Source organism: Oncorhynchus kisutch, linkage group LG3 (genome assembly GCF_002021735.2).
Source record: "Oncorhynchus kisutch isolate 150728-3 linkage group LG3, Okis_V2, whole genome shotgun sequence".
Lineage (NCBI taxonomy): Eukaryota > Metazoa > Chordata > Actinopteri > Salmoniformes > Salmonidae > Oncorhynchus > Oncorhynchus kisutch.
Window position 1 is genome coordinate 24,593,351 of NC_034176.2, and position 26,582 is coordinate 24,619,932.

The 26,582-nt window shown below is 44.9% G+C and overlaps 2 protein-coding genes and 1 long non-coding RNA gene across 6 annotated transcripts; 1 reads left to right on the forward strand and 2 right to left on the reverse strand.

The window, feature by feature from the left end:
* Positions 1-3,688: 3,688 nt before the first annotated feature.
* On the reverse strand, positions 3,689-9,303 carry LOC116360544 (uncharacterized). The gene is made up of 6 exons (XM_031815274.1): positions 8,896-9,303; positions 8,581-8,617; positions 8,175-8,473; positions 4,383-7,395; positions 4,115-4,196; positions 3,689-3,927 (listed from the first exon to the last, which is right to left on the reverse strand). The coding sequence occupies exons 1-6, from the start codon at positions 8,964-8,966 to the stop codon at positions 3,809-3,811; spliced, it is 3,621 nt and encodes a 1,206-aa protein (XP_031671134.1). The 5' UTR covers positions 8,967-9,303; the 3' UTR covers positions 3,689-3,808.
* A 5,414-nt stretch (positions 9,304-14,717) lies between these two features.
* On the reverse strand, positions 14,718-17,071 carry LOC116369604 (uncharacterized). Of its 2 annotated transcripts, XR_004208639.1 has the most exons (4): positions 16,362-17,071; positions 15,381-15,802; positions 15,119-15,200; positions 14,718-14,956 (listed from the first exon to the last, which is right to left on the reverse strand). It is a non-coding gene; the product is annotated as an uncharacterized LOC116369604 (long non-coding RNA). The 2 variants fall into 2 exon arrangements; XR_004208638.1 differs by lacking the exon at positions 16,362-17,071 and having other exon boundaries at positions 15,381-15,967.
* LOC116369556 (uncharacterized) lies at positions 16,164-24,651 on the forward strand. Of its 3 annotated transcripts, none has more exons than XM_031819542.1 (9): positions 16,164-16,215; positions 18,852-18,956; positions 19,111-19,177; positions 19,388-19,541; positions 19,820-19,856; positions 19,964-20,262; positions 21,041-24,053; positions 24,200-24,281; positions 24,413-24,645. In XM_031819542.1, exons 2-9 carry the CDS (start codon positions 18,855-18,857, stop codon positions 24,529-24,531), a joined length of 3,873 nt encoding a protein of 1,290 aa, XP_031675402.1. In that variant the 5' UTR covers positions 16,164-16,215; positions 18,852-18,854; the 3' UTR covers positions 24,532-24,645. The 3 variants fall into 3 exon arrangements, with proteins under 3 accessions (XP_031675402.1, XP_031675394.1, XP_031675407.1); XM_031819534.1 differs by lacking the exon at positions 16,164-16,215 and adding an exon at positions 16,283-16,604 and having other exon boundaries at positions 24,413-24,651; XM_031819547.1 differs by lacking the exons at positions 16,164-16,215; positions 19,388-19,541 and adding an exon at positions 16,283-16,604.
* The last annotated feature ends 1,931 nt before the right edge of the window (positions 24,652-26,582 follow it).

A 26,582-nucleotide genomic window follows, 5' to 3' on the forward strand; every position in this document is an offset into this window, starting at 1 on the left:
TCATCTACTGTCCTTAACACCATGACAGCTCCTGTCCTCTAAGGTCTGCTCAAACTCCTCCTCCCCCAGGTTTAATGGGACCAGCCATTATGACCCTCAGAGGTTTCCTCTGTGCTGTGGTTTCTGGTTTTATGTCATGCCACAAAAATCCTTCATACTTAGCTCTGCATTGACCCACAGTGAAATCCTCCAATCCCTCTCTCACACTCATAACTACAATGACCTGTTACTCTGTTCATGTCTGTGATCAGCCTGATCTCATAGACTAGACGTAACATAGTAAATGTAAATCCGGGACACTCAAATTAGTATAATGTGTTATGTTTGGTATGGTTATATAAGACAAATGGTTATTTAAGGCAAAAACGAAAGTAGGGTGGTTGGTCAGGGTGGAGGGGTGGGCATACAGTATAACACGGATGTCTAACGATCCAAAGGTTATGATTTTGAATCTCGTCACAGACAACTTTAGCTTTTATTTTATTTCACCTTTATTTAACCAGGTAGGCTAGTTGAGAACAAGTTCTCATTTACAACTGCGACCTGGCCAAGATAAAGCATAGCAGTGTGAACAGACAACAACACAGAGTTACACATGGAGTAAACAATAAACAAGTCAATAACACAGTCGAAAAAAGGAAAAAAAGGTTCTATATACATTGTGTGCAAAAGGCATGAGGAGGTAGGCGAATAATTACGATTGAGCAGATTAACACTGGAGTGATAAATGATCAGATGGTCATGTGCAGGTAGAGATACTGGTGTGCAAAGCATGCATTTGGTTTTACTAGCGTTTAAGAGCAGTTGGAGGCCACGGAAGGAGTGTTGTATGGCATTGAAGCTCGTTTGGAGGTTAGATAGCACAGTGTCCAAGGAAGGGCCAGAGGTATACAGAATGGTGTCGTCTGCGTAGAGGTGGGTCAGGGAATCGCCCGCAGCAAGAGCAACATCATTGATATATACAGAGAAAAGAGTCGGCCCGAGAATTGAACCCTGTGGCACCCCCATAGAGACTGCCAGAGGACCGGACAACATGCCCTCCGATTTGACACAATGAACTCTGTCTGCAAAGTAGTTGGTTAACCAGGCAAGGCAGTCATTAGAAAAAGCGAGGCTACTGAGTCTGCCGATAAGAATATGGCGATTGACAGAGTCGAAAGCCTTGGCCAGGTCGATAAAGACGGCTGCACAGTACTGTCTTTTATCGATGGTGGTTATGATATCGTTTAGTACCTTGAGCTTTGCTGAGGTGCACCTGTGACCGGCTCGGAAACCAGATTGCACAGCAGAGAAGGTACGGTGGGATTCGAGATGGTCTGTGATCTGTTTGTTGACTTGGCTTTCGAAGACCTTAGATAGGCAGGGTGTCTCCCCCTTTCAAGAGGGGGATGACTGCAGCAGCTTTCCAATCCTTGGGGATCTCAGACGATATGAAAGAGAGATTGAACAGGCTGGTAATAAAGGTTGCGACAATGGCGGCGGATAGTTTCAAAAATAGAGGGTCCAGATTGTCAAGACCAGCTGATTTGTACGGGTCCAGGTTTTGCAGCTCTTTCAGAACATCTGCTATCTGGATTTGGGTAAAGGAAAAGCTGGGGAGGCTTGGGCGAGTAGACGCGGGGGGCTGTTGGCCGAGGTTGGAGTAGCCAGGAGGAAGGCATGGCGTCCTAACCCGGACGACGCTAGGCCAATTGTGCGTCGCCCCACAGACCTCCCGGTCGCGGCCGGTTACGACAGAGCCTGGGCGCAAACCCAGGGACTCTGATGGCACAGCTGGCGCTGCAGTACAGCACCCTTCACCACTGCGCCACCCGGGAGGCCTCTGGCAGTTCTATCTTGACGGAAAATGTTATAGTTGGGTATGGAAATCTCTGAATTATTGGTGGCCTTCCTAAGCCAGGATTCAGACACGGCAAGGACATCAGGGTTGGCAGAGTGTGCTAAAGCAGTGAGTAAAACAAACTTAGGGAGGAGGCTAGTGATGTTGACATGCATGAAACCAATGCTTTTTCGATCACAGAAGTCAACAAATGAGGGTGCCTGGGGACATGCAGGGCCTGGGTTTACCTCCACATCACCCGCGGAACAAAGGAGGAGTAGTATGAGGGTACGGCTAAAGGCTATCAAAGCTGGTCGCCTAGAGAGTTGGGGACAAAGAATAAAAACACCACACCTTCCAAACCCCAGGAGAGTTACTCTGTCCTCTTCCACCCTAACTTTGAAAAAACTGTGGATACCGTTAAAACAATATTGCATTAATCCTCCACCATAGAAAATAACATGTAAAGAAAATAATCAAAGAAAGTTAGTTAGGATAGAGCCCTCCACACCAAACACTCAAACTCCCAGCATGCATTGCAAGAGAGAGAGAGAGAGAGAGAGAGAGAGAGAGAGAGAGAGAGAGAGAGAGAGAGAGGTGGGGGATAGGGAGAGAGAGAGAGAGGTGGGGGATAGGGAGAGAGAGAGAGCGAATATCGAAACAGCAGGTCCGTGACAAGGCATCTCATCCGGAGTACACACACGTCTCTTCATGTGATACATGATGTTTGGCTGTGCTGTGCGAAGAGTTATCTTATGGGTTTGGTGATTGTTCTGTGTGAAGCCGTATTCTGCATTGCATCATGGAATGTGATGTGAAATCCCTGGGCCTATGGCTGTTGAAGATACTCCACTGCACTGCTGCTGTGAGCAGGAGTGGGAGAGAAGTCATGCTTTTATTATACTCTTGTTCTGTCACTTATTCTCCTGCCTCTACATCTCAAAGGCTGCCAAATATTTTGAAGAGTGGTTAAAGGGGTGGCTGTGTGTACACACACTCAGACTCCAACTCTATGTATAGGTTTGTCTTATTCCAGAATACACCCATAATTGTGATCAACACAGTATGGTTCTATGTTTTCCACTCTGTGATTAAAAGGAGTTCTCAGAGTAGAGCTATTTTGAATTGTCCAAAGCCCTTCTCCCCCGATTGCTCAGTTTGGCCTGGCGACCAGTTCTAGGAAGAGTCTTGGTGGTTCCAAACTTCTTCCGTTTAAGAATGATGGAGGCCACTGTGTCCTTGGGGACCTTCAATATTGCAGAAATGTTTTGGTACCCTTCACCAGATCTGTGTCTTGACACAATCATGTCTCTGAGCTCTACGGACAATTCCTTCGACCTCATGGCTTGGTTTTTGCTCTGACATACACTGTCAACTGTTGGACCTTATATTTTCAACATACAGAAAACATCTCAGAGGGTTGATCTAGCTGCAGATAGCTAATTCTCCTCTATGTGTTTTCCCCTTGCTGCTAATAAGCTCTTACCAATCGAACTAAATTAATAGACAATATCTGGTTATCTGACAGTCTATGCAGCAACTATTGTATTAGAGTCAAGCTGTGGTTATTTTATTTATTTTCCTAGATAAGTCAGTTCAGATCAAATTCTTATTTACAATGACAGCTTAGGAACAGTGGGTTAACTACCTTGTTCAGGAGCAGAATGTCATATTTTTACATGGTTAGCTCAGGGATCTGACCTAGCAACCTTTCAATTACTGGCCCAACGCTCTAACCACAAGGCTACCTAGCTGCCCAAAGTCCTGCCAACTCAAAAACTGCACAATAAATGTATAACCAAGGGGGAACTAGTGCATTTCTCTGAGAAAAGCTGCTTCAGTTTTACTAATCTTCCAAAACACTTGAAATTCTTGTAAAATAATTTGCATTTATTTGATCAAATAGACTTTGAAAGGGTAGACATGCAGAAATTCCTCTTGTCAAAAGTCTTGCTGTTACAAAAGTAGTTCTTCATGCAGCGTAACAGGTTACAGGTTCTTCTTGGTGAAGCGCCTGAATGGCTTCATCATTGCTGAAAAGACCCTGACAATCAAGGATTGTTTTTTGACAGGCTGAGATATGGAGGGAGAAGCCTCTCCAACTGGAGCTAGAAACACAAGAGAAATGGATGGGGTAAGAGAGAGAGAGAGAGAGAGAGAGACGGAGAGAGTGAGAGAGATGCAGCATAGTAACATTGAAAAATAACAGTGCTATGAGTTTGGTAGGCATACCTATGTTTCTAACACACACCTAAACAAAACTACAAGCTATAGCAGAGCTCTAAACATCCTTACCTATGCAATGTGCATCAGTAGAGGGAATCTCAGTCTGTTCCTGGACTGAATGGCAGTCCTTTTTGTTTCCTCTCTTGGAACGCTAACAGAAGAAAGGTAAAGAAAATGGTACAGAGAATAAATAAATAAATGCGACACTTCTGAATCCAAGGCAACAATTTAGTGATGAATAAAACATGTTTATTTCATGTATTTGTCTCATCATAGCCACATCAATAACATCAGCACCTAACTGGAACAAAAAACAAATGCTAACTCCCTGCTATACCTTGAAGTTGATCCTGAGTTTGGTCATTGAAAAGCAAAGGAAGCTCCTTCTTGCTTTCTGCTCAGCCCCCCTCTCTGTCTCAGCCTGGTCTGATGGGTTTGTTGCAGCAGAAGCTGGTCCTGACGCCTCCTTGCATCCCTGTACCAGCTGCTGGGTCAAGGACTTTACCAGGACTCTGTCAAATGCAGGGTCCTGGGAGGAAATAGCTGCTTGCAGGGTGTTGTAAGAGCCAAACTCTTCCATTAGGTTTTTATGTACACCTCTGAACACCCTTTGGATGTTCAGGTTCTGGGAATATGCCTGTGTCCTGGAGAATCTGGATGCAGCACAGAACTCAGACAGGACTTGTCTGATGAGTTGCTGACATGTTTCTGTCAGATCTGCTGCCTGTTGGGATGGTCCATCTAGGGCTGAGGGTCTGATCTCCGATAGCAACCTTATCACCAGTATGGTGACAAAACAGATGCCATCATCTTTGCTGGAGTCCATCAAGTACTGCAGTGGGAATGCAGTGGCACTGCTGATGTCCGGGGTGATTAAGAGCTCCTTCAGATGGACAGAGCTGCTGGGGATGCACACCTCCTTCTCTTCAATGTCAATCCCATTTCCCTTTGGTACCAAAGAGGTTCCTTTGCTGGTGAAAGACGGAGTGGAGGATCGAAAAGAGGCATTAGCACTCGGTGGTCGACTGCTGTCAGTCATTGGACTGTTACGATGCAGGGGTTCATCTGTGTGTGCCATCATCTTTGTCTTTAGGTCACTTGAAGAAATCTCTGGCATTTTAGAGACTCTGGTGTCGATGCAGGAGCTCCTGACGATGGGGCAGGTCAGATCAAAAGGCACTTGGTCAGGGATGGGAGTGCCAGGGAGATTGATCTCTAACTCACACTCTGACCTAGGACCCTTTGAAGAGCTGGACAAGGAACTACGACCATTTAAAGAAGTAGACAAAGATGAACAGGTTCTAGGGATGTCTTGGCAGACGTGTTCACTGTCATCCTCACTTTTCTCAACCTCCTTCAGCATAGTTCCTAACATATCATTGATCTGAAGGAGCTCCCTGGAATCCTTCATTCGCCCTAAGTTTGAGATTTCACTCTGGATAGCAACCAGGATTTCCCCAAGGGTCTCTTTGGAAGAAGCATTTTCTGTCCTTTCGGATCCGGATGGCTTCAGCCCTGTGAAGAAATCCTTAAGTGTGTTCTTCATACTGACGCAGATGGTCTTAGCTGTTGACCAAAGCTTCTCTTCTGATATTTTAACACTCAATTCAGTGTCATCCAGTTGGGAGCCCCCGTGGGAGCACTGCAAAACTCTCCCACTTCTTTCCAGTAGCACAGTGTCAGTGGACTCATTTTTCTGGAAAATAGTGGCCATTCCTTTGACAAAGGTTTCCACTAATCCAGAGGCTGTATTCTCAGAGGACATGGAGGACATGGATTCTGAAAGGACATGGATCTCCGATGGTGAGCTAGATGATAAGCCAGCCTGCAGACAATTCTGAAGACCAGTATGGCTGATCTGTGTGATAAAGGAATGACTGGATCTCATCAGCACTTTACTCACTGCCTCTTCTGCCTGAGTTTGGAAGTCATTGCTAGAGAGCTTCTTAATGCTCTGAATCAGACTAGTAGAGGATTCTGTGATTCTGACAATCTCTTCTGAGCTCAGTTGAGAATATTGAGTACTCACGCTCAAGTCTTCATTGGGTGAGGGTGACTGGGAAATAGTATAGTCATCGAGCTTTGATAGGACACCATCAACAAACCAACAAGCCTCTAGGGACTCATCAGATGAACTGACAACGGCCAAGGATTTACTCTCCACTTTTGATAACTCTGACTTGTAGATGGAAAAAACACTGCTAAGAACTTCTTGAGTACTGGTATCCAGATTGGAGCGACAGAGAGCTGGTATTGGTTGGCTCTCACTGGGAATTCTACTAAGTTCGGTGCTGGGTAACTGGACCTCAACAGTTGAAACAGTTGCCTTTTCCATGGTGTCTGAAGACTCCTGAAGAGAAGCATCCTTAGCCACACCTTCTTCTCGAGTGGATAGAGTTAAAAGATCCCTCAGCTTTGCTCGTATACGGCCGTAGAGTGTGCGGGCTAGAGAAAAAGTTATCATCTGTGAAGATCCTGTTTTGTGGTCATTTACAGGAACTGGCCAATCAACTGCTTCACATGTGCCTTCAAATGATGCTATCGTCTCCATGCCTCCCACAAATGCCTTAACAATCACTGTGGCAGTGGAGGTTACAGATGTCAGGGCTGTGCAGCTGGTATTCAGAGGGGCTTCAGTAAGGCTAGGAGCAGCACTAGAAGGCCTAGAGGAAGGAGCCATGCCAGAAGAGCTGCTGACTTTCCTTGTAAGGATGGTGTTCACTGCCTTCAGGGCTTTAGACTGAAAGTCGGGGCTAGAGAGGGTCTGAATCTTTCTGGCCACCACACTGGTAGAGGATCCAGTCTCTTTGAGAAAGTGAGTGGTCCCTTCCTTCCCAGATGGACACTCAACATCAAGGTCACATTGAAGATTGGTCAGAAATGTAGACCCCAAGATTGTCATCTTCTTGGCCAGATCCAATAGGATGTTGAAGTCCTGTGCCATTTTGTCCATTGTGCCGACAATGGCATCCAGCACATCATCGGTCACAGGGTCCATGAGGGGCTCGATAAACCCTACCCACTCTGGCTCAGACGTTTGGCTCTGTAGCTCGGCCAGGATCTGCACTGAGGCTACCCGAATGACCTCCTTGCCTGCTGCTATGTCCTGACTGTCCATAAGGGGGCAACACCCCGGGCTGGCCTGAATGGCCACTGAGAGGCCAGAGTTAAGCTGGTGTACCACCTCCCCCACGATAGCACAGCTCAACTCGGAGGAGCTGGGGTTGGAGTGACCCTCAACCAGGGATATCAGGAGGCTCTCTTCCGTTACCCCAAAAAGAGCCTTCAGAGGCTCCTCCATGAGTGTAGCCTCTCTAGTTGCAGGCAAGCTCTGCAATGAGGTCTGGGACCTTGAAGATAAACACACAATCACCACTTATGCCATGCAAATGTGACCAACTGTCACACCCTGAAAATAGTTTGCTTTGTATGTTTCTATGTTTTGTTTGGTCAGGGTGTGATCTGAGTGGGCATTCTATGTTGTGTGTCTAGTTTGTCTGTTTCTGTGTTTGGCCTGATATGGTTCTCAATCAGAGGCAGGTGTTAGTCATTGTCTCTGATTGGGAACCATATTTAGGTAGCCTGTTTGGTGTTAGGGTTTGTGGGTGATTGTTCCTGTCTTTGTGTTTGTTACACCAGATAGGGCTGTTTTCGGTTTCACGGTTTTGTATATTGTTCTATTTTCATCTTTATTAAAGATGTAATCAAAAATAACCACGCTGCGTTTTGGTCCGCCTCTCCTTCAACAGAAGAAACCCGTTACACCAACTGTATCTAATCTAGTTCATTAGTGAGCCTGAAAACCAAATTAGAGCAATGATGGATTACTTCTCATACCACCGTAGTTCTAGAAGCATAAAGCCAACGGACACAATTTTTTGCCTGATTTTTATGTTTGTATGACATCAGAATATGATTAATTCTGAAAGGCATGTACCTGATCTATTCATTCATAGATGAGTTTATGGCTTACCCAGTTAAAAATGACTTTCACCTGGACCCACCCCCTCAGTGGCAACATTTCTGACCAGAACTTAAAACTACAAGGTGTGAATTCCAAGTTAATAATTTATGATAAGTATGGGTCAGGTCTTGCAATTATTAAGTTGAAATATTGCTGTGAACATACCTCTTAGGCGAACAGCATGGTGATGAGGTCCTGCGGGTGGATTTTTGGCGGCACCCTGCACTGACATTCCTCCTCCTCTCCTTAGTCCAGTAGTTAATCTCACTGATCAGCAGCCTTTTCTCTCTCTCATCCAGACTGCCTAAGGAATCCTCAGAGCACTGGGATTCTGGGGAGGTTGCCCCACTCCTCAGGTTCACCCCCATGATACGAGCTAGCGCTGGTAGGAGAATGCGGAGGGCTGTCTGGGTCACGACTTTAACAATCTTCAGACACAGCATGGAGAGCTGCTCGAATGTGAGCTATGGCCAACAAACAGAGGAATGTTTTTGTCAATCAAGTAATTCCATGACACCATTCCCTATATAGCGCACAACTTTTGACCAGAACCTTATGTGGAGAGACTTACGTTATTTTTCATGCCATGCTGAATCACTCTCCATTGGCTAGAGAAAAGAAAAGAAAGGAAACATATTTTACCTGCACACTGATGTTGAGTTAGTGGAGTCACTAGATAGCCATGTTAGGGGAAATAAACGTGTATTTAATGAAGCTATTAGCAAGTACATGAGACATTTTGTTCTTGATTTACAGGAAGAGTTAGGGGTGTGGTTACAGTGATGTTAGGTGTAGTGTTTGAAATCCCCTTTGTGGTTAGAAGGTGCACTATGACTATAAATTCAGAGTTGTTGTATGTGAGGTTGGAAAAAGACATGGGACTTGCTCATCAGTTAGACTCCTCAGGAAGGAGAGGAGGATTGGGGCACAGCATGTCTCAATCTTGAGAGAAGGCATTAGAGTCCTCTGAGCCTCCTTCTCCAGCTGCTCAATGATAGACCCCCTTTCCCGGAAACCACACCCGGGTGTCTGAGAAGACTCTGGGAAACCGCAAAGAGAAATCTAAAGTTGAATCTGAACTTGATCCCTAATTTCCTTCACCTTTAGTGATTTGATTGCACTGGACAGGTAAAAGCACATCTCTCTGCGGGCCTCCACTATATTGATTTCACCTATATAGATACTATCTTCTCAGATTAGTGCTGATGAATTTGAACACAACCTGCACCCAACATGAAGTAATCTCGAACCTGCACCAATGCTGCAGTCCTCCTCCACGGAAGTCTTCTTGGCACAACCACTGGATTTACGTTTAGCCTACATGACAACAGATTATAGGTCTCATAGCAGATCTAAGGTCAGTGTAGCGTCTCCTCCTAATGCTTTAAGGCTAGGATTTAGTGATAGTAAACTAATCCTAGATCTATGCCTAAGTAGGCAGAGCATGTGTAAAGGACAGCATATTTCTTACCTTGCCTCCTGTCCTGTTCTTGTTGGTCTCATGTGTCTCTGTTTCATCCTTCATATTCTCCACAACCTTATTTTGGTCATCTGGGGGATCCTCCCATTTCACGCTCTGGTGGATAAATGAGAGACCAATATCAGTCCTAGGTTGTGACTTTATGAAACAACTTATTTGCTCCTATTTTAAACAAAACGGCAATAGTGGTCAGATTTCAGTCCATGGATCAAACCAGTGAGACCTATTGCTGTGTTAGTGACCTACTATATTGTTAGTAATTTCTCTTCTAAACTCAAAATAGGCTAAATGAACCATACCTTGCTGTCATCTGACATGATGTGTAGCTTATTGTTGTAGGCTGTTTAGAGGAAATACTAATACCTCCTTTGAAAAAACGTCAGTGAACCATCGGCAAACAACTGAAGTGAATATGAACGTCCTTGAATTATGCCAAAGCATTGTTGAATACTCGATTCCGATTGGCTGAAGCCAGAGCATTCTCCAAAGATGTCATACACACATGATGTCACAATTAGGCCTAAGTCTAATGTCTATATGAATTGTCAATGTAATTGGAAAACAAATCAAAGCTTGTCAAAGTTCTGCCAAACGAAAATATGTCTAAGTGCACGTTTTTGCGTTTCATTTATGGTTTATCATGCGTCGTCATTCATCACCATGAACAAAAACGTAACTCGCTGCCATCCATTAGCTATAATTCTGAGGTTGCAAAGCTGCAGAACTAGGACGTGCAATAAATTATAACCACTTGCAGAATAATTTCAAATCAAAGATGTTCAAGGGGGGTTGAACTATTTCAGCACTGTGGAGCTGTCCGCTGCATAGAGCTGACACGTTTCTTGGAGTCAGGGAACCGTGCCATGGTGCTGAAATGTTTCGAGTCTGGGCAGCACCGGAGACCGCGGCATGGTGCTGAAACGGAGCAGGGCTCAGTTCTATGGATATCTCATGCGGATTTTCCTGCTAGCCTATGTATAACGATACTATAATCACATTATTTTCATCCATCCGCCAACACAAATGGCATGTCAACGTTTCCCAAATAATAATGCAATGGAGCCAAGCCGAGATGTATGGTTCTTCATCCAGAGGACGAAGCACCACTGTATCATCTAAAACCTTCAGAGAGATCCCTTAAAACTGTAGTATAAACTCTCCACGGCTGTTATGGTAGCTACGTTAATTTAGAGAGACATGGACAAATCCAACACATAGCGTTTCTACTGAGTCCTGCTTAGAGGTGACTGACCGTCATGTTGCTAGTTGTAATGACGCTTTTAAAACAATAATAGTTATTTGTAATTGCTCTGGGAGCTAATTATTGCAGAGCCCAGCTACACATCCTGCTCGCTGGGCTCATTATGGACAGCCAATGAGCAGTTCAGGTGAAAAAGTCAGCCAGATCTGATCCCTATAACATACATGATACTAGGATACTGTAGTAACCTCCCGGTCCTGCACAATCCTCCATGGCACGAATGCTACACGCGCAATATGGTATGCTAACATCCCACAACAATTCCCCAATTGGAATTACTTGCCTAAACTTCCAATCATACTTATTTTCTAATACGTCAGATATGCCTAGAGGTATTGTTGACTTGATCAGAATACATATCATAGTGTCACAGTACGCGCTGTTGACAGCCTACCCCGAAATCAAACAGGAACATGGATTTTGTGAAATCTGTTGTGAATGTATAGGAATGTTTTTACAATTGTATAACTGCCTTCATTTTACTGGACCCCATGAAGAGTAGCTGCTGCAGCTAAAGGGGATCCACAATAAATACAAATACAAACCCAATGCACCATGATAACACATGTATCAACTTGTTTTGACATATCACATGGGATATGACAGTTCCTGATTCTGAGATACTGTAAATCAACAGACCTTGAGAGGAGATTAAACATGTTGATCTATTTCACAGGTTTCTGGTGGTTTCTAAGCATTCTACATGTGTTGGGGAAGGAGGGTGGGATCTCTCCAGAGCATCTAATTACATCAATCATGTCTTGCCATGCATGTGATATGAGATAATGTTATGCACCACGTAAATATACATTGCCTAAGGCTGCAGTAGTATACTCCATGGAGACAGTGCACAATGTTCATTTTACACGATGGATAGATGCTACTCCATTTCATACAATCAATCATCAATCAATCAGTACAATTTATTTATAAAGCCCTTTTTACATCAGCAGATGTCACAAAATGCTTATTCCGACACCCAGCTTAAAACCTCAAATAGCATGCAATGCAGATTTAGAAGCACGGTAGCTAGGAAAAACTCTCTAGAAAAACAGGAACCTAGGAAGAAACCTAGAGTGGAACCAGGCTCTGAGGGGTGGCTAGTCCTCTTCTGGCTGTGCCGGTGGAAATTATAAGCGTACATGGCCAATAAGGCCAGATTGTTCTTGTAGTATGATCTAAAATAAAGACGCGCGACAACGAGGTTCTAACTCCAGCCTGTTTATTAACCTAACCCTCGCATGTCCTACATAGGTACGGATACACCCCAAGGGACATCCTACTACATCTTCCCCTCTCCCATGAACAAGAACTCAACATGCATAACCACTGAAGCATAACTGAAATGCAATTTGGAAACCAGTATTATTCTCGAACATGCTACTTCCCATCCTGAAACAGTATGAAAGCATTAAATCACACAGTATGAACATTAACTTAGGTACAGTCTCTTGTTGCTGGGTATGTTCCCCAGCAGTATGTTTTCTCTTCACGTAACATAGTCTTTCAGCCACTCTGGTGGCTTCACATCCCTTTTTGGGCGCGCTTGTGGCTCTGTGAGCATTCTCTCTCCTTCACCCTCTTTTTGTACATTTTCTGTGGCCTCGGTCTGTGTGGCTGGTAGATCTGGAAGAGCTCTGAGGTGTGTTTTGTTCCTTCGTACCTCTTCTGAGCCTGTGCCACCACATAGGAGCGTGGGGCATCCGCTTTCCTCAGCACTATTGCTGGTGTCTTTGAGTTTGTAATCCACACGCGTTGACCTTCGGTCAGCTCTGGCCTCTCCTTAGCACGGTGTCTCCGATTAAAGTCTCCAGTTTGCGTTTGTTTCAGACTTTTGTCCCTCTCAGCGAAGGCCTTTCTGTTAGGCCATCGGGGTTTAAGCTGAGCCGGCGAGACAGGCAATGGGGAACGCTGCCTCCTGCCCATCAGGAGCTCGGCAGGCGACGGCCCATGATGCAGTGGTGTAACTCTGTAAGCTAACAGAGCCCTGTATGGATCCTTGTTCTTTTTCAGCAGTCCCTTGACTGTTTTCACAGCTCTCTCTGCCTCACCATCCGATCTCGGATCAGCTCTTCCCTGAGCGCGCCAAACTGACAATGTTCTGCTAGTTTGTGAACAGCTGTGATAAAACTGTCAGTGGTTTCACCCTGCTCCTGTTTGCGCATATTAAACCTAACTCTCTCAAAAATAATATTGTGTCTCCCTACAAAATGCGTTCCAAAACAGTCTTTAACGGCACTGTAATTCAGTTTCTCTTCGTCGGTCAACGTTGAAGCATTTAATATATCCTCGGCTTCATCACCCATAGAGTAGATCAGTGTATTAACTTGAAATGCCTCATTTTTCACGTTTACGCCTGATGCTACCCTGTACCTTTCAAAGCGACTGATTCATTTCGGCCAGTTTTGTATGTCCATACAAACAAAATTCTCCGGGGGACTAATGGGAAAGCACTAGCCACTGGCCTGTCCGTGTTTGCGCCAGAGCCCGTTGAACTTGGAGTCGCAAACCCTGAAATCCCGCCAGCTTCTTCCTCTTGCAACATGTTGCTTAGCAGTAGCTTAGTCCTTGCTCGTTAGCTAGCAAAATAATGATATGCGCTGTTTTATCTCCAACACTGTGCCCTCCCTGCTTTGAAACAGCCTGAAAGTATGATTTACTTGGTACCTCCTTCACGTTTATGTGAATTTTAAAACCTCTTCTGACACCATGTAGTTCCTATGATCTAAAATAAAGACGCGCGACAACGAGGTTCTAGCTCCAGCCTGTTTATTAACCTAACCCTCACATGTCCTACATAGGTACGGATACCCCCAAGGGACATCCTACTAGTTCTTCAAGTACTGTAGTTCAAACATTCTTCATAGATGACCAGCAGAGTCAACAAAATAATGTGGTTACTGAAGGTGCAACAGGTCAGCACCTCCGGAGTAATGGTCAGTTGGCTTTTCATAGCCGAACATTCAGAGGTGAGACAACAGGTGTGGTAGAGAGAGAGAGGGAGAGAGAGAGCGAAGATCGAAACAGCAGGTCCGTGACAAGGTATCACGTCTGGAGAACACACATGCATCTTCATGTGATACATGATGTTTGGCTGTGCTACGTGTTATCTATTGGGTTTGGTGATTGTTCTGTGTGAAGCCGTATTCTGCATTGCATCATGGAATGTGATGTGAAATCCCTGGGCTTATGGCTGTTGAAGCTACTCCACTGCACTGCTGCTCCACTGCACTGCCCTTCTCCCCCGATTGCTCAGTTTGGCCTGGCGGCCAGCTCTAGGAAGAGTCTTGGTGGTTCCAAACTTCTTCCGTTTAAGAATGATGGAGGCCACTGTGTCCTTGGGGACCTTCAATATTGCAGAAACATTTTGGTACCCTTCACCAGATCTGTGTCTTGACATAATCATGTCTCTGAGCTCTATGGACAATTCCTTCGACCTCATGGCTTGGTTTTTGCTCTGACATACACTGTCAACTGTTGGACCTTATATTTTCAACATACAGAAAACATCTCAGAGGGTTGATCTAGCTGCAGATAGCTAATTCTCCTCTATGTGTTTTCCCCTTGCTGCTAATAAGCTCTTACCGATCTAACTAAATTAATTAAGAATATCTGGTTGTCTGACAGTCTATGCAGCAACTATTGTATTGGAGTCAAGCTCTGGTTATTTTATTTATTTTCCTAGACAAGTCAGTTCAGAACAAATTCTTATTTACAATGACAGCTTAGGAACAGTGGGTTAACTACCTTGTTCAGGAGCAGAACGTCATATTTTTACATGGTTAGCTCAGGGATCTGACATAGCAACCTTTCAGTTACTGGCCCAACGCTCTAACCACAAGGCTACCTGCTGCCCCAAGTCCTGCCGACTCAAAAACTGCACAATAAATGTGTAACCAAGGGGGAACTAGTGCATTTCTCTGAGAAAAGCTACATCAGTTTTACTAATCTTCCAAAACACTTGAAATTCTTGTAAAATAATTTGCATTTATTTGATCAAATAGACTTTGAAAGGGTAGACATGCAGAAATTCCTCTTGTCAAAAGTCTTGCTGTTACAAAAGTAGTTCTTCATGCAGCATAACAGGTTACAGGTTCTTCTTGGTGAAGCGCCTGAATGGCTTCATCATTGCTGAAAAGACCCTGACAATCAAGGAACGTTTTTTGACAAGCTGAGATATGGAGGGAGAAACTTCTCCAACTGGAGCTAGAAACACAAGAGAAATGGATGGGGTAAGAGAGAGAGAGAGAGAGTTGCAGTATAGTAACGTTGAAAAATAACAGTGCTATGAGTTTGGTAGGCATACCTATGTTTCTAACACACACCTAAACAAAACTACAAGCTTTAGCAGAGCTCTAAAATCCTTACCTATGCAATGTCCATCAGTAGAGGGAATCTCAGTCTGTTCCTGGACTGAATGGCAGTCCTTTTTGTTTCCTCTCTTGGAACGCTAACAGAAGAAAGGTAAAGAAAATGGTACAGAGAATAAATAAATAAATGGAACACTTCTGAATCCAAGGCAACAATTTAGTGATGAATAAAACATATGTATTTCATGTATTTGTCTTATCATATCAATAACATCAGCACCTAACTGGAACAAAAAACAAATGCTAACTCCCTGCTATACCTTGAAGTTGATCCCGAGTTTGGTCATTGAAAAGGAAAGGAAGCTCCTTCTTGCTTTCTGCTCAGCCCCCCTCTCTGTCTCAGCCTGGTCTGATGGGTTTGTTGCAGCAGTAGCTGGTCTTGACGCCTCCTTGCATTCCTGTACCAGCTGCTGGGTCAAGGACTTTACCTTACCAGACTTTACTCAGTCAAATGCAGGGTCCTGGGAGGAAATAGCTGCTTGCAGGGTGTTACAAGAGCCAAACTCCCCCATGAGGTTTTTATGTACACCTCTGAACACCCTTTGGATGTTCAGGTTCTGGGAATATGCCTGTGTCCTGGAGAATCTGGATGCAGCACAGAACTCAGACAGGACTTGTCTGATGAGTTGCTGAGATGTTTCTGTCAGATCTGCTGCCTGTTGGTACCAAAGAGGTTCCCTTGCTGGTGAAAGACGGAGTCGAAAAGAGGCTTTAGCACTCGGTGGTCGGCTGCTGTCAGTCATTGGACTATTACGATTTCTGGGCATGGTAGAATATATTTAGGGCATAATGTGCAGACAGGGGTATGGTGGGGTGCGGGTACAGCGGAGGTAAGCCCAGGCACTGGGTTATGATAAGAGAGGTTGTATCTCTGGACATGCTGGTTGTAATGGGTGAGGTCACCTCATGTCTGGGAGGTGGTACAAAGGAGGTATCAGAGGTATGAAGAGTGGAACTAGGGGCTCCATTGTAAACCAAAACAATGACAACTAACCTGAACAACAGTATACAAGGCATATTGACATTTGAGAGAGACAAACAGCGAGGCATAAAGTAATCGCAGGTGTTGATTGGGAGAGCTAGCTAAAACAACAGGTGAGACAACAACGGCTAATCAGCTAACACAACAACAGCAGGTAAAATGGCGATGACTAGGCAGAGAGGGTCGGATTAACTACACACAGAGCCTGAGTTCGCGGCTGGGGCCGACAGATAACAAATAAATAAACAGAATGGAGTACCCTGATTAATGGACAGTCCAGCAGGCATCAGCTATGTAGCCAAGTGATCATAGTGTCCAGAGGGCAGCAGTAGATGGAACAGGGACGCCGCCACTACGCTAGCGACACGGCGTTTAAAGTTAGTAGCCCTCCGACAGAGGCCGGTTGAAAGGCACAGCGGATGGAGTATTTGTTGGCAGACCAGTCGTGGTGATGCGGCGGGGGTCCGTGTCGACAGATAATCGAAGCCAGGTGGCGAAAGAGGTATTGAAGAATTTAGTTTGCTAGCCGGGAGATGCGCCTGGCTCACGGCTAACTGGTGCTAGCTTCGTGGCAGTGGCGTTAGCCACTATAGCCAATCGGTAGCAGCGGTGAACCGGTGCCAAGGTCCAGAGTTTACAGCAAGGATCCGGTGGAATATTGGGCTCTAGCCGTGTATGAGTGGGGTTCGGGTGAACAGCTGAGTAGGCCGGGAGGTGGGCCTCAGGGATAGCTTCGGTACTGGGTGCCACGGTGAGTGCAAAACAGCTGTGAGCTAGCTAGCTGCAAGCTAGCTGTGAAGATCAGAAGTAGTGGTCCATGGATTACGGCAGGAATCCGGAGTTGTTGTGGAGAGACAGTCTGATACTGGTAGACTGGCGAGTATTATCCAGGCTAAGAACAGGGCTGGTATCTGTGCAGAAGGTAAAAGCCGCTAGCAGTGGCTAACAATGACTAAATAGCTTGTAGCTAATTAGCTTGTTAGCTTCTGGAGGTTCTTGAATGTGTTCTAAAACAAATTAAAAAATAAATAATATTATATATAAAAAATACTGTATGCTATTATGGATGAAGAAAAGGTAGGTTAAATGACACAAAATATTTGGGAATGTAACTAAGGAAGACGTCATTTAACAGTTACAGAAAAGCTACAGTAGCCTATCAGAACAGCTGCAGTATCAGAGGCGCAGAGCCTTAATTAACGGGCTACACATAATGGCTGACGACAGCCAGGTAAGGTTCATTTTAGCATACGTTTAATGAGCTTTACAGTTGTCCTAATTCCATCTTGTTCTAATGGCAAGTCTGCCTTAAGTGCAGAAACTATGGTTGATATTAGAAAATAAGTATGATTGGAAGTTTAGGCAAGTAATTCCAATTGGGGAATTGTTGTGGGATGTTAGCATACCATATTGCGCGTGTAGCATTCGTGCCATGGAGGAATGTGCAGGCCGGCAGGTTGCTACAGTATCCTAGTATCATGTATGTTATAAGGATCAGATCTGGCTGACTTTTTCACCTGAACTGCTCATTGGCTGTCCATAATGAGCCCAGCGAGCAGGATGTGTAGCTGGGCTCTGCAATAATTAGCTCCCAGAGCAATTACAAATAACTATTATTGTTTTAAAAGCGTCATTACAACTAGCAACATGACGGTCAGTCACCTCTAAGCAGGACTCAGTAGAAACGCTATGTGTTGGATTTGTACATGTCTCTCTAAATTAACCTAGCTACCATAACAGCCGTGGAGAATTTATACTACAGTTTTAAGGGATCTCTCTGAAGGTTTTAGATGATACAGTGGTGCTTCGTCCTCTGGATGAAGAACCATACATCTCGGCTTGGCTTCATTGCATTATTATTTGGGAAACGTTGACATGCCATTTGTGTTGGCGGATGGCTGAAAATTGTGTGATTATAGTATCGTTATACATAGGCTAGCAGGAAAATCCGCATGAGATATCCATAGAACTGAGCCCTGCTCCGTTTCAGCACCATGGCACGGTCCCCTGACGCCAAGAAACGTGTCAGCTCTATGCAGCGGACAGCTCCACAGTGCTGAAATAGTTCAAGCCTCCTTGAACATTATTCTGCAAGTGGTTATAATTTATTGCACGTCCTAGTTCTGCAGCTTTGCAACCTCAGAATTATAGCTAATGAATGGCGGCGAGTTACGTTTTTGTGCATGGTGATGAATGACGATGCATGATAAACCATAAATTAAACGCAAAAACGTGCACTTAGACATATTTTCGTTTGGCAGAACTTTGACAAGCTTTGATTTGTTTTCCAATTACATTGACAATTCATATAGACATTAGACTTAGGCCTAATTGTGACATCATGTGTGTATGACATCTTTGGAGAATGCTCTGGCTTCAGCCAATCGGAATCGAGTATTCAACAATGCTTTGGCATAATTCAAGGACGTTCATATTCACTTCAGTTGTTAGCCGATGGTTCACTGACGTTTTTTCAAAGGAGGTATTAGTATTTCCTCTAAACAGCCTACAACAATAAGCTACACATCATGTCAGATGACAGCAAGGTATGGTTCATTTAGCCTATTTTGAGTTTAGAAGAGAAATTACTAACAATATAGTAGGTCACTAACACAGCAATAGGTCTCACTGGTTTGATCCATGGACTGAAATCTGACCACTATTGCCGTTTTGTTTAAAATAGGAGCGAATAAGTTGTTTCATAAAGTCACAACCTAGGACTGATATTGGCCTCTCATTTATCCACCAGAGCATGAAATGGGAGGATCCCCCAGATGACCAAAATAAGGTTGTGGGGAATATGAAGGATGAAACAGAGACACATGAGACCAACAAGAACAGGACAGGAGGCAAGGTAAGAAATATGCTGTCCTTTACACATGCTCTGCCTACTTAGGCACAGATCTAGGATTAGTTTACTATCACTAAATCCTAGCCTTAAAGCATTAGGAGGAGACGCTACACTGACCTTAGATCTGCTATGAGACCTATAATCTGTTTTCATGTAGGCTAAACGTAAGTCCAGTGGCTGTGCCAAGAAGACTTCCGTGGAGGAGGACTGCAGCATTGGTGCAGGTTCGAGATTACTTCATGTTGGGTGCAGGTTGTGTTCAAATTCATCAGCACTAATCTGAGAAGATAGTATCTATATAGGTGAAAGCAATATAGTGGAGGCCCGCAGAGAGATGTGCTTTTACCTGTCCAGTGCAATCAAATCACTAAAGGTGAAGGAAATTGGGGATCAAGTTCAGATTCAACTTTAGATTTCTCTTTGCGGTTTCCCAGAGTCTTCTCAGACACCTGGGTGTGGTTTCCGGGAAAGGGAATCTATCATTGAGCAGCTGGAGAAGGAGGCTCAGAGGACTCTAATGCCTTCTCTCAAGATTGAGACATGCTGTGCCCCAATCCTCCTCTCCTTCCTGAGGAGTCTAACTGATGAGCAAGTCCCATGTCTTTTTCCAACCTCACATACAACAACTCTGAATTTATAGTCATAGTGCACCTTCTAACCACAAAGGGGATTTCAAACACTACACCTAACATCACTGTAACCACACCCCTAACTCTTCCTGTAAATCAAGAACAAAATGTCTCATGTACTTGCTAATAGCTTAATTAAATACACGTTTATTTTCCCTAACATGGCTATCTAGTGACTCCCCTAACTCAACATCAGTGTGCAGGTAAAATATGTTTCCTTTCTTTTCTTTTCTCTAGCCAATGGAGAGTGATTCAGCATGGCATGAAAAATAACGTAAGTCTCTCCACATAAGGTTCTGGTCAAAAGTTGTGCGCTATATAGGGAATGGTGTCATGGAATTACTTGATTGACAAAAACATTCCTCTGTTTGTTGGCCATAGCTCACATTCGAGCAGCTCTCCATGCTGTGTCTGAAGATTGTTAAAGTCGTGACCCAGACAGCCCTCCGCATTCTCCTACCAGCGCTAGCTCGTATCATGGGGGTGAACCTGAGGAGTGGGGCAACCTCCCCAGAATCCCAGTGCTCTGAGGATTCCTTAGGCAGTCTGGATGAGAGAGAGAAAAGGCTGCTGATCAGTGAGATGAACTACTGGACTAAGGAGAGGAGGAGGAATGGCAGTGCATGGTGCCGCCAAAAATCCACCCGCAGGACCTCATCACCATGCTGTTCGCCTAAGAGGTATGTTCACAGCAATATTTCAACTTAATAATTGCAAGACCTGACCCATACTTATCATAAATTATTAACTTGTAATTCACACCTTGTAGTTTTAAGTTCTGGTCAGAAATGTTGCCACTGAGGGGGTGGGTCCAGGTGAAAGTCATTTTTAACTGGGTAAGCCATAAAGTCATCTATGAATAAATAGATCAGGTACATGCCTTTCAGAATTAATCATATTCTGATGTCATACAAACATAAAAATCAGGCAAAAAATTGTGTCAGTTGGTTTTAGGCTTCTAGAACTACAGGTGGTATGAGAAGTAATCCATCATTGCTCTAATTTGGTTTTCAGGCTCACTAATGACCCAGATTAGATACAGTTGGTGTAACGGGTTTCTTCTGTTGAAGGAGAGGTGGACCAAAACGCAGCATGGTTATTTTGATACATCTTTAATAAAGATGAAAATAGAACAATATACAAAAACCGTGAAACCGAAAACAACCCTATCTGGTGTAACAAACACAAAGACAGGAACAATCACCCACAAACCCAACACCAAACAGGCTACCTAAATATGGTTCCCAATCAGAGACAATGACTAACACCTGCCTCTGATTGAGAACCATATCAGGCCAAACACAGAAACAGACAAACTAGACACACAACATAGAATGCCCACTCAGATCACACCCTGACCAAACAAAACATAGAAACATACAAAGCAAACTATGGTCAGGGTGTGACAGTTGGTCACATTTGCATGGCATAAGTGGTGATTGTGTGTTTATCTTCAAGGTCCCAGACCTCATTGCAGAGCTTGCCTGCAACTAGAGAGGCTCCACTCATGGAGGAGCCTCTGAAGGCTCTTTTTGGGATAACGGAAGAGAGCCTCCTGATATCCCTGGTTGAGGGTCACTCCAACCCCAGCTCCTCCGAGTTGAGCTGTGCTATCGTGGGGGAGGTGGTACACCAGCTTAACTCTGGCCTGTCAGTGGCCATTCAGGCCAGCCCGGGGTGTTGCCCCCTTATGGACAGTCAGGACATAGCAGCAGGCAAGGAGGTCATTCGGGTAGCCTCCGTGCAGATCCTGGCCGAGCTACAGAGCCAAACGTCTGAGCCAGAGTGGGTAGGGTTTATCGAGCCCCTCATGGACCCTGTGACCGATGATGTGCTGGATGCCATTGTCGGCACAATGGACAAAATGGCACAGGACTTCAACATCCTATTGGATCTGGCCAAGAAGATGAGAATCTTGGGGTCTACATTTCTGACCAATCTTCAATGTGACCTTGATGTTGAGTGTCCATCTGGGAAAGAAGGGACCACTCACTTTCTCAAAGAGACTGGATCCTCTACCAGTGTGGTGGCCAGAAAGCTTCAGACCCTCTCTAGCCCCGACTTTCAGTCTAAAGCCCTGAAGGCGGTGAACACCATCCTTACAAGGAAAGTCAGCAGCTCTTCTGGCATGGCTCCTTCCTCTAGGCCTTCTAGTGCTGCTCCTAGCATTACTGAAGCCCCTCTGAATACCAGCTGCACAGCCCTGACATCTGTAACCTCCACTGCCACAGTGATTGTTAAGGCATTTGTGGGAGGCATGGAGACGATAGCATCATTTGAAGGCACATGTGAAGCAGTTGATTGGCCAGTTCCTGTAAATGACCACAAAACAGGATCTTCACAGATGATAACTTTCTCTCTAGCCCGCACACTCTACGGCCGTATACGAGCAAAGCTGAGGGACCTTTTAACTCTATCCACTCGAGAAGAAGGTGTGGCTAAGGATGCTTCTCTTCAGGAGTCTTCAGACACCCTGGAAAAGGCAACTGTTTCAACTGTTGAGGTCCAGTTACCCAGCACCGAACTTAGTAGTGTTCCCAGTGAGAGCCAACCAATACCAGCTCTCTGTCGCTCCAATCTGGATACCAGTACTCAAGAAGTTCTTAGCAGTGTTTTTTCCATCTACAAGTCAGAGTTATCAAAAGTGGAGAGTAAATCCTTGGCCGTTGTCAGTTCATCTGATGAGTCCCTAGAGGCTTGTTGGTTTGTTGATGGTGTCCTATCAAAGCTCGATGACTATACTATTTCCCAGTCACCCTCACCCAATGAAGACTTGAGCGTGAGTACTCAATATTCTCAACTGAGCTCAGAAGAGAGTGTCAGAATCACAGGGTCCTCTACTAGTCTGATTCAGAGCATTAAGAAGCTCTCTAGCAATGACTTCCAGACTCAGGCAGAAGAGGCAGTGAGTAAAGTGCTGATGAGATCCAGTCATTCCTTTATCACACAGATCAGCCATACTGGTCTTCAGAAAAGTCTGCAGGCTGGCTTATCATCTAGCTCACCATCAGAGATCCATGTCCTTTCAGAATCCATGTCCTCCATGTCCTCTGAGAATACAGCCTCTGGATTAGTGGAAACCTTTGTCAAAGGAATGACCACTATTTTCCAGAAAAATGAGTCCACTGACACTGTGCTACTGGAAAGAAGTGGGAGAGTTTCGCAGTGCTCCCACGGGGGCTCCCAACTGGATGATACTGAATTGAGTGTTAAAATATCAGAAGAGAAGCTTTGGTCAACAGCTAAGACCATCTGCGTCAGTATGAAGAACACACTTAAGGATTTCTTCACAGGGCTGAAGCCATCCGGATCCGAAAGGACAGAAAATGCTTCTTCCAAAGAGACCCTTGGGGAAATCCTGGTTGCTATCCAGAGTGAAATCTCAAACTTAGGGCGAATGAAGGATTCCAGGGAGCTCCTTCAGATCAATGAGATGTTAGGAACTATGCTGAAGGAGGTTGAGAAAAGTGAGGATGACAGTGAACACGTCTGCCAAGACATCCCTAGAACCTGTTCATCTTTGTCCACTTCTTTAAATGGTCGTAGTTCCTTGTCCAGCTCTTCAAAGGGTCCTAGGTCAGAGTGTGAGTTAGAGATCAACCTCCCTGGCACTCCCATCCCTGACCAAGTGCCTTTTGATCTGACCTGCCCCATCGTCAGGAGCTCCTGCATCGACACCAGAGTCTCTAAAATGCCAGAGATTTCTTCAAGTGACCTAAAGACAAAGATGATGGCACACACAGATGAACCCCTGCATCGTAACAGTCCAATGACTGACAGCAGTCGACCACCGAGTGCTAAAGCCTCTTTTCGATCCTCCACTCCGTCTTTCACCAGCAAGGGAACCTCTTTGGTACCAAAGGGAGATGGGATTGACATTGAAGAGAAGGAGGAGTGTATCCCCAGCAGCTCTGTCCATCTGAGGGAGCTCTTAATCACCCCGGACATCAGCAGTGCCACTGCATTCCCACTGCAGTACTTGATGGACTCCAGCAAAGATGATGGCATCTGTTTTGTCACCATACTGGTGATAAGGTTGCTATCGAAGATCAGACCCTCAGCCCTAGATGGACCCTCCCAACAGGCAGCAGATCTGACAGAAACATGTCAGCAACTCATCAGACAAGTCCTGTCTGAGTTCTGTGCTGCATCCAGATTCTCCAGGACACAGGCATATTCCCAGAACCTGAACATCCAAAGGGTGTTCAGAGGTGTACATAAAAACCTCATGGAAGAGTTTGGCTCTTACAACACCCTGCAAGCAGCTATTTCCTCCCAGGACCCTGCATTTGACAGAGTCCTGGTAAAGTCCTTGACCCAGCAGCTGGTACAGGGATGCAAGGAGGCGTCAGGACCAGCTTCTGCTGCAACAAACCCATCAGACCAGGCTGAGACAGAGAGGGGGGCTGAGCAGAAAGCAAGAAGGAGCTTCCTTTGCTTTTCAATGACCAAACTCAGGATCAACTTCAAGGTATAGCAGGGAGTTAGCATTTGTTTTTTGTTCCAGTTAGGTGCTGATGTTATTGCTGTGGCTATGATGAGACAAATACATGAAATAAATATGTTTTATTCATTTATTTATTCTCTGTACCATTTTCTTTACCTTTCTTCTGTTAGCGTTCCAAGAGAGGAAACAAAAAGGACTGCCATTCAGTCCAGGAACAGACTGAGATTCCCTCTACTGATGCACATTGCATAGGTAAGGATGTTTTAGAGCTCAGCTTGTAGTTTTGTTTAGGTGTGTGTTAGAAACATAGGTATGCCTACCAAACTCATAGCACTGTTCTTTTTCAATGTTACTATACTGCATCTCTCTCTCTCTGTTTCTAGCTCCAGTTGGAGAGGTTTCTCCCTCCATATCTCAGCTTGTCAAAAAACGATCCTTGATTGTCAGGGTCTTTTCAGCAATGATGAAGCCATTCAGGCGCTTCACCAAGAAGAACCTGTAACCTGTTACGCTGCATGAAGAACTACTTTTGTAACAGCAAGACTTTTGACAAGAGGAATTTCTGCATGTCTACCCTTTCAAAGTCTATTTGATCAAATAAATGCAAATTATTTTACAAGAATTTCAAGTGTTTTGGAAGATTAGTAAAACTGAAGCAGCTTTTCTCAGAGAAATGCACGAGTTCCCCCTTGGTTATACATTTATTGTGCAGTTTTTGAGTTGGCAGGACTTGGGGCAGCAGGTAGCCTTTTGGTTATAGCGTTGGGCCAGTAACTGAAAGGTTGCTAGGGTCAGATCCCTGAGCTAACCATGTAAAAATATGACGTTCTGCTCCTGAACAAGGTAGTTAACCCACTGTTCCTAAGCTGTCATTGTAAATCAGAATTTGTTCTGAACTGACTTGTCTAGGAAAATAAATAAAATAACCAGAGCTTGACTCTAATACAATAGTTGCTGCATAGACTGTCAGACAACCAGATATTCTTAATTAATTTAGTTAGATCGGTAAGAGCTTATTAGCAGCAAGGGGAAAACACATAGAGGAGAATTAGCTATCTGCAGCTAGATCAACCCTCTGAGATGTTTTCTGTATGTTGAAAATATAAGGTCCAACAGTTGACAGTGTATGTCAGAGCAAAAACCAAGCCATGAGGTCGAAGGAATTGTCCATAGAGCTCAGAGACATGATTATGTCAAGACACAGATCTGGTGAAGGGTACCAAAACGTTTCTGCAATATTGAAGGTCCCCAAGGACACAGTGGCCTCCATCATTCTTAAACGGAAGAAGTTTGGAACCACCAAGACTCTTCCTAGAGCTGGCCGCCAGGCCAAACTGAGCAATCGGGGGAGAAGGGCTTTGGACAATTCAAAATAGCTCTACTCTGAGAACTACTTTTAATCACAGAGTGGAAAACATAGAACCATACTGTGTTGATCACAATTATGGGTGTATTCTGGAATAAGACAAACCGCTGCTGTACTGCAGCGCCAGCTGTGCCATCAGAGTCCCTGGGTTCGCGCCCAGGCTCTGTCGTAACCGGCCGCGTCCGGGAGGTCCGTGGGGCGACGCACAATTAGCCTAGCGTCGGCCGGGTTAGGGAGGGCTTGGTCAGTAGGGATGTCCTTGTCTCATCGCGCAGCGACTCCTGTGGCGGGCCGGGCGCAGTGCGCAATAACCAAGGTTGCCAGGTGCACGGTGTACTCTCTGACACATTGGTGCAGCTGGCTTCCGGGTTGGATGCGCGCTGTGTTAAGAAGCAGTACGGCTGGTTGGGTTGTGTATCGGAGGACGCATGACTTTCAACCTTCGTCTCTCCCGAGCCCGTACGGGAGTTGTAGCGATGAGACAAGATAGTAGCTACTACAAAAATTGGATACCACGAAATTGGGGAGAAGAGGGGGTAAAATTTAAAATAAAAAATAAAATAAAAAGATAGAACTGCCAAAGGGGGAGGAGTTAAACTGCAAAGTAATGTCATACTTTCCAGGTCCATACCCAAACAGTTTGAACTACTAATTAAAAAAATTACTCTCTCCAGAAATAAGTCTCTCACTGCTACCGACCCCCCCTCAGCTCCCAGCTGTGCCCTGGACACCAATGTGAATTGATCGCCCCCCATCTAGCTTCAGAGTTTGCTCTGTTAGGTGACCTAAACTGGGATATGCTTAACACCCCGGCAGTCCTACAATCTAAGCTAGATCCCTCAATCTCACTCAAATCATCAAGGAACCCACCAGGTACAACCCTACATCTGTAAACAAGGGCACCCTCATAGACGTTATCCTGACCAAGTGGCCCTCCAAATACACCTCCGCTGTCTTCAATCAGGATCTCAGCGATCACTGCCTCATTGCCTGTATCCACTACGGGTCCGCAGTCAAACGACCACCCCTCATCACTGTCAAACGTTCCCTGAAACACTTCTGCGAGCAGGCCTTTCTAATCGATCTGGCCCGGGTATCCTGGAAGGATATTGACCTCATCCCGTCAGTTGAGGATGCCTGGTCATTCTTAGATAAGCATGCTCCGTTAACAAAATGCACAACTAAGA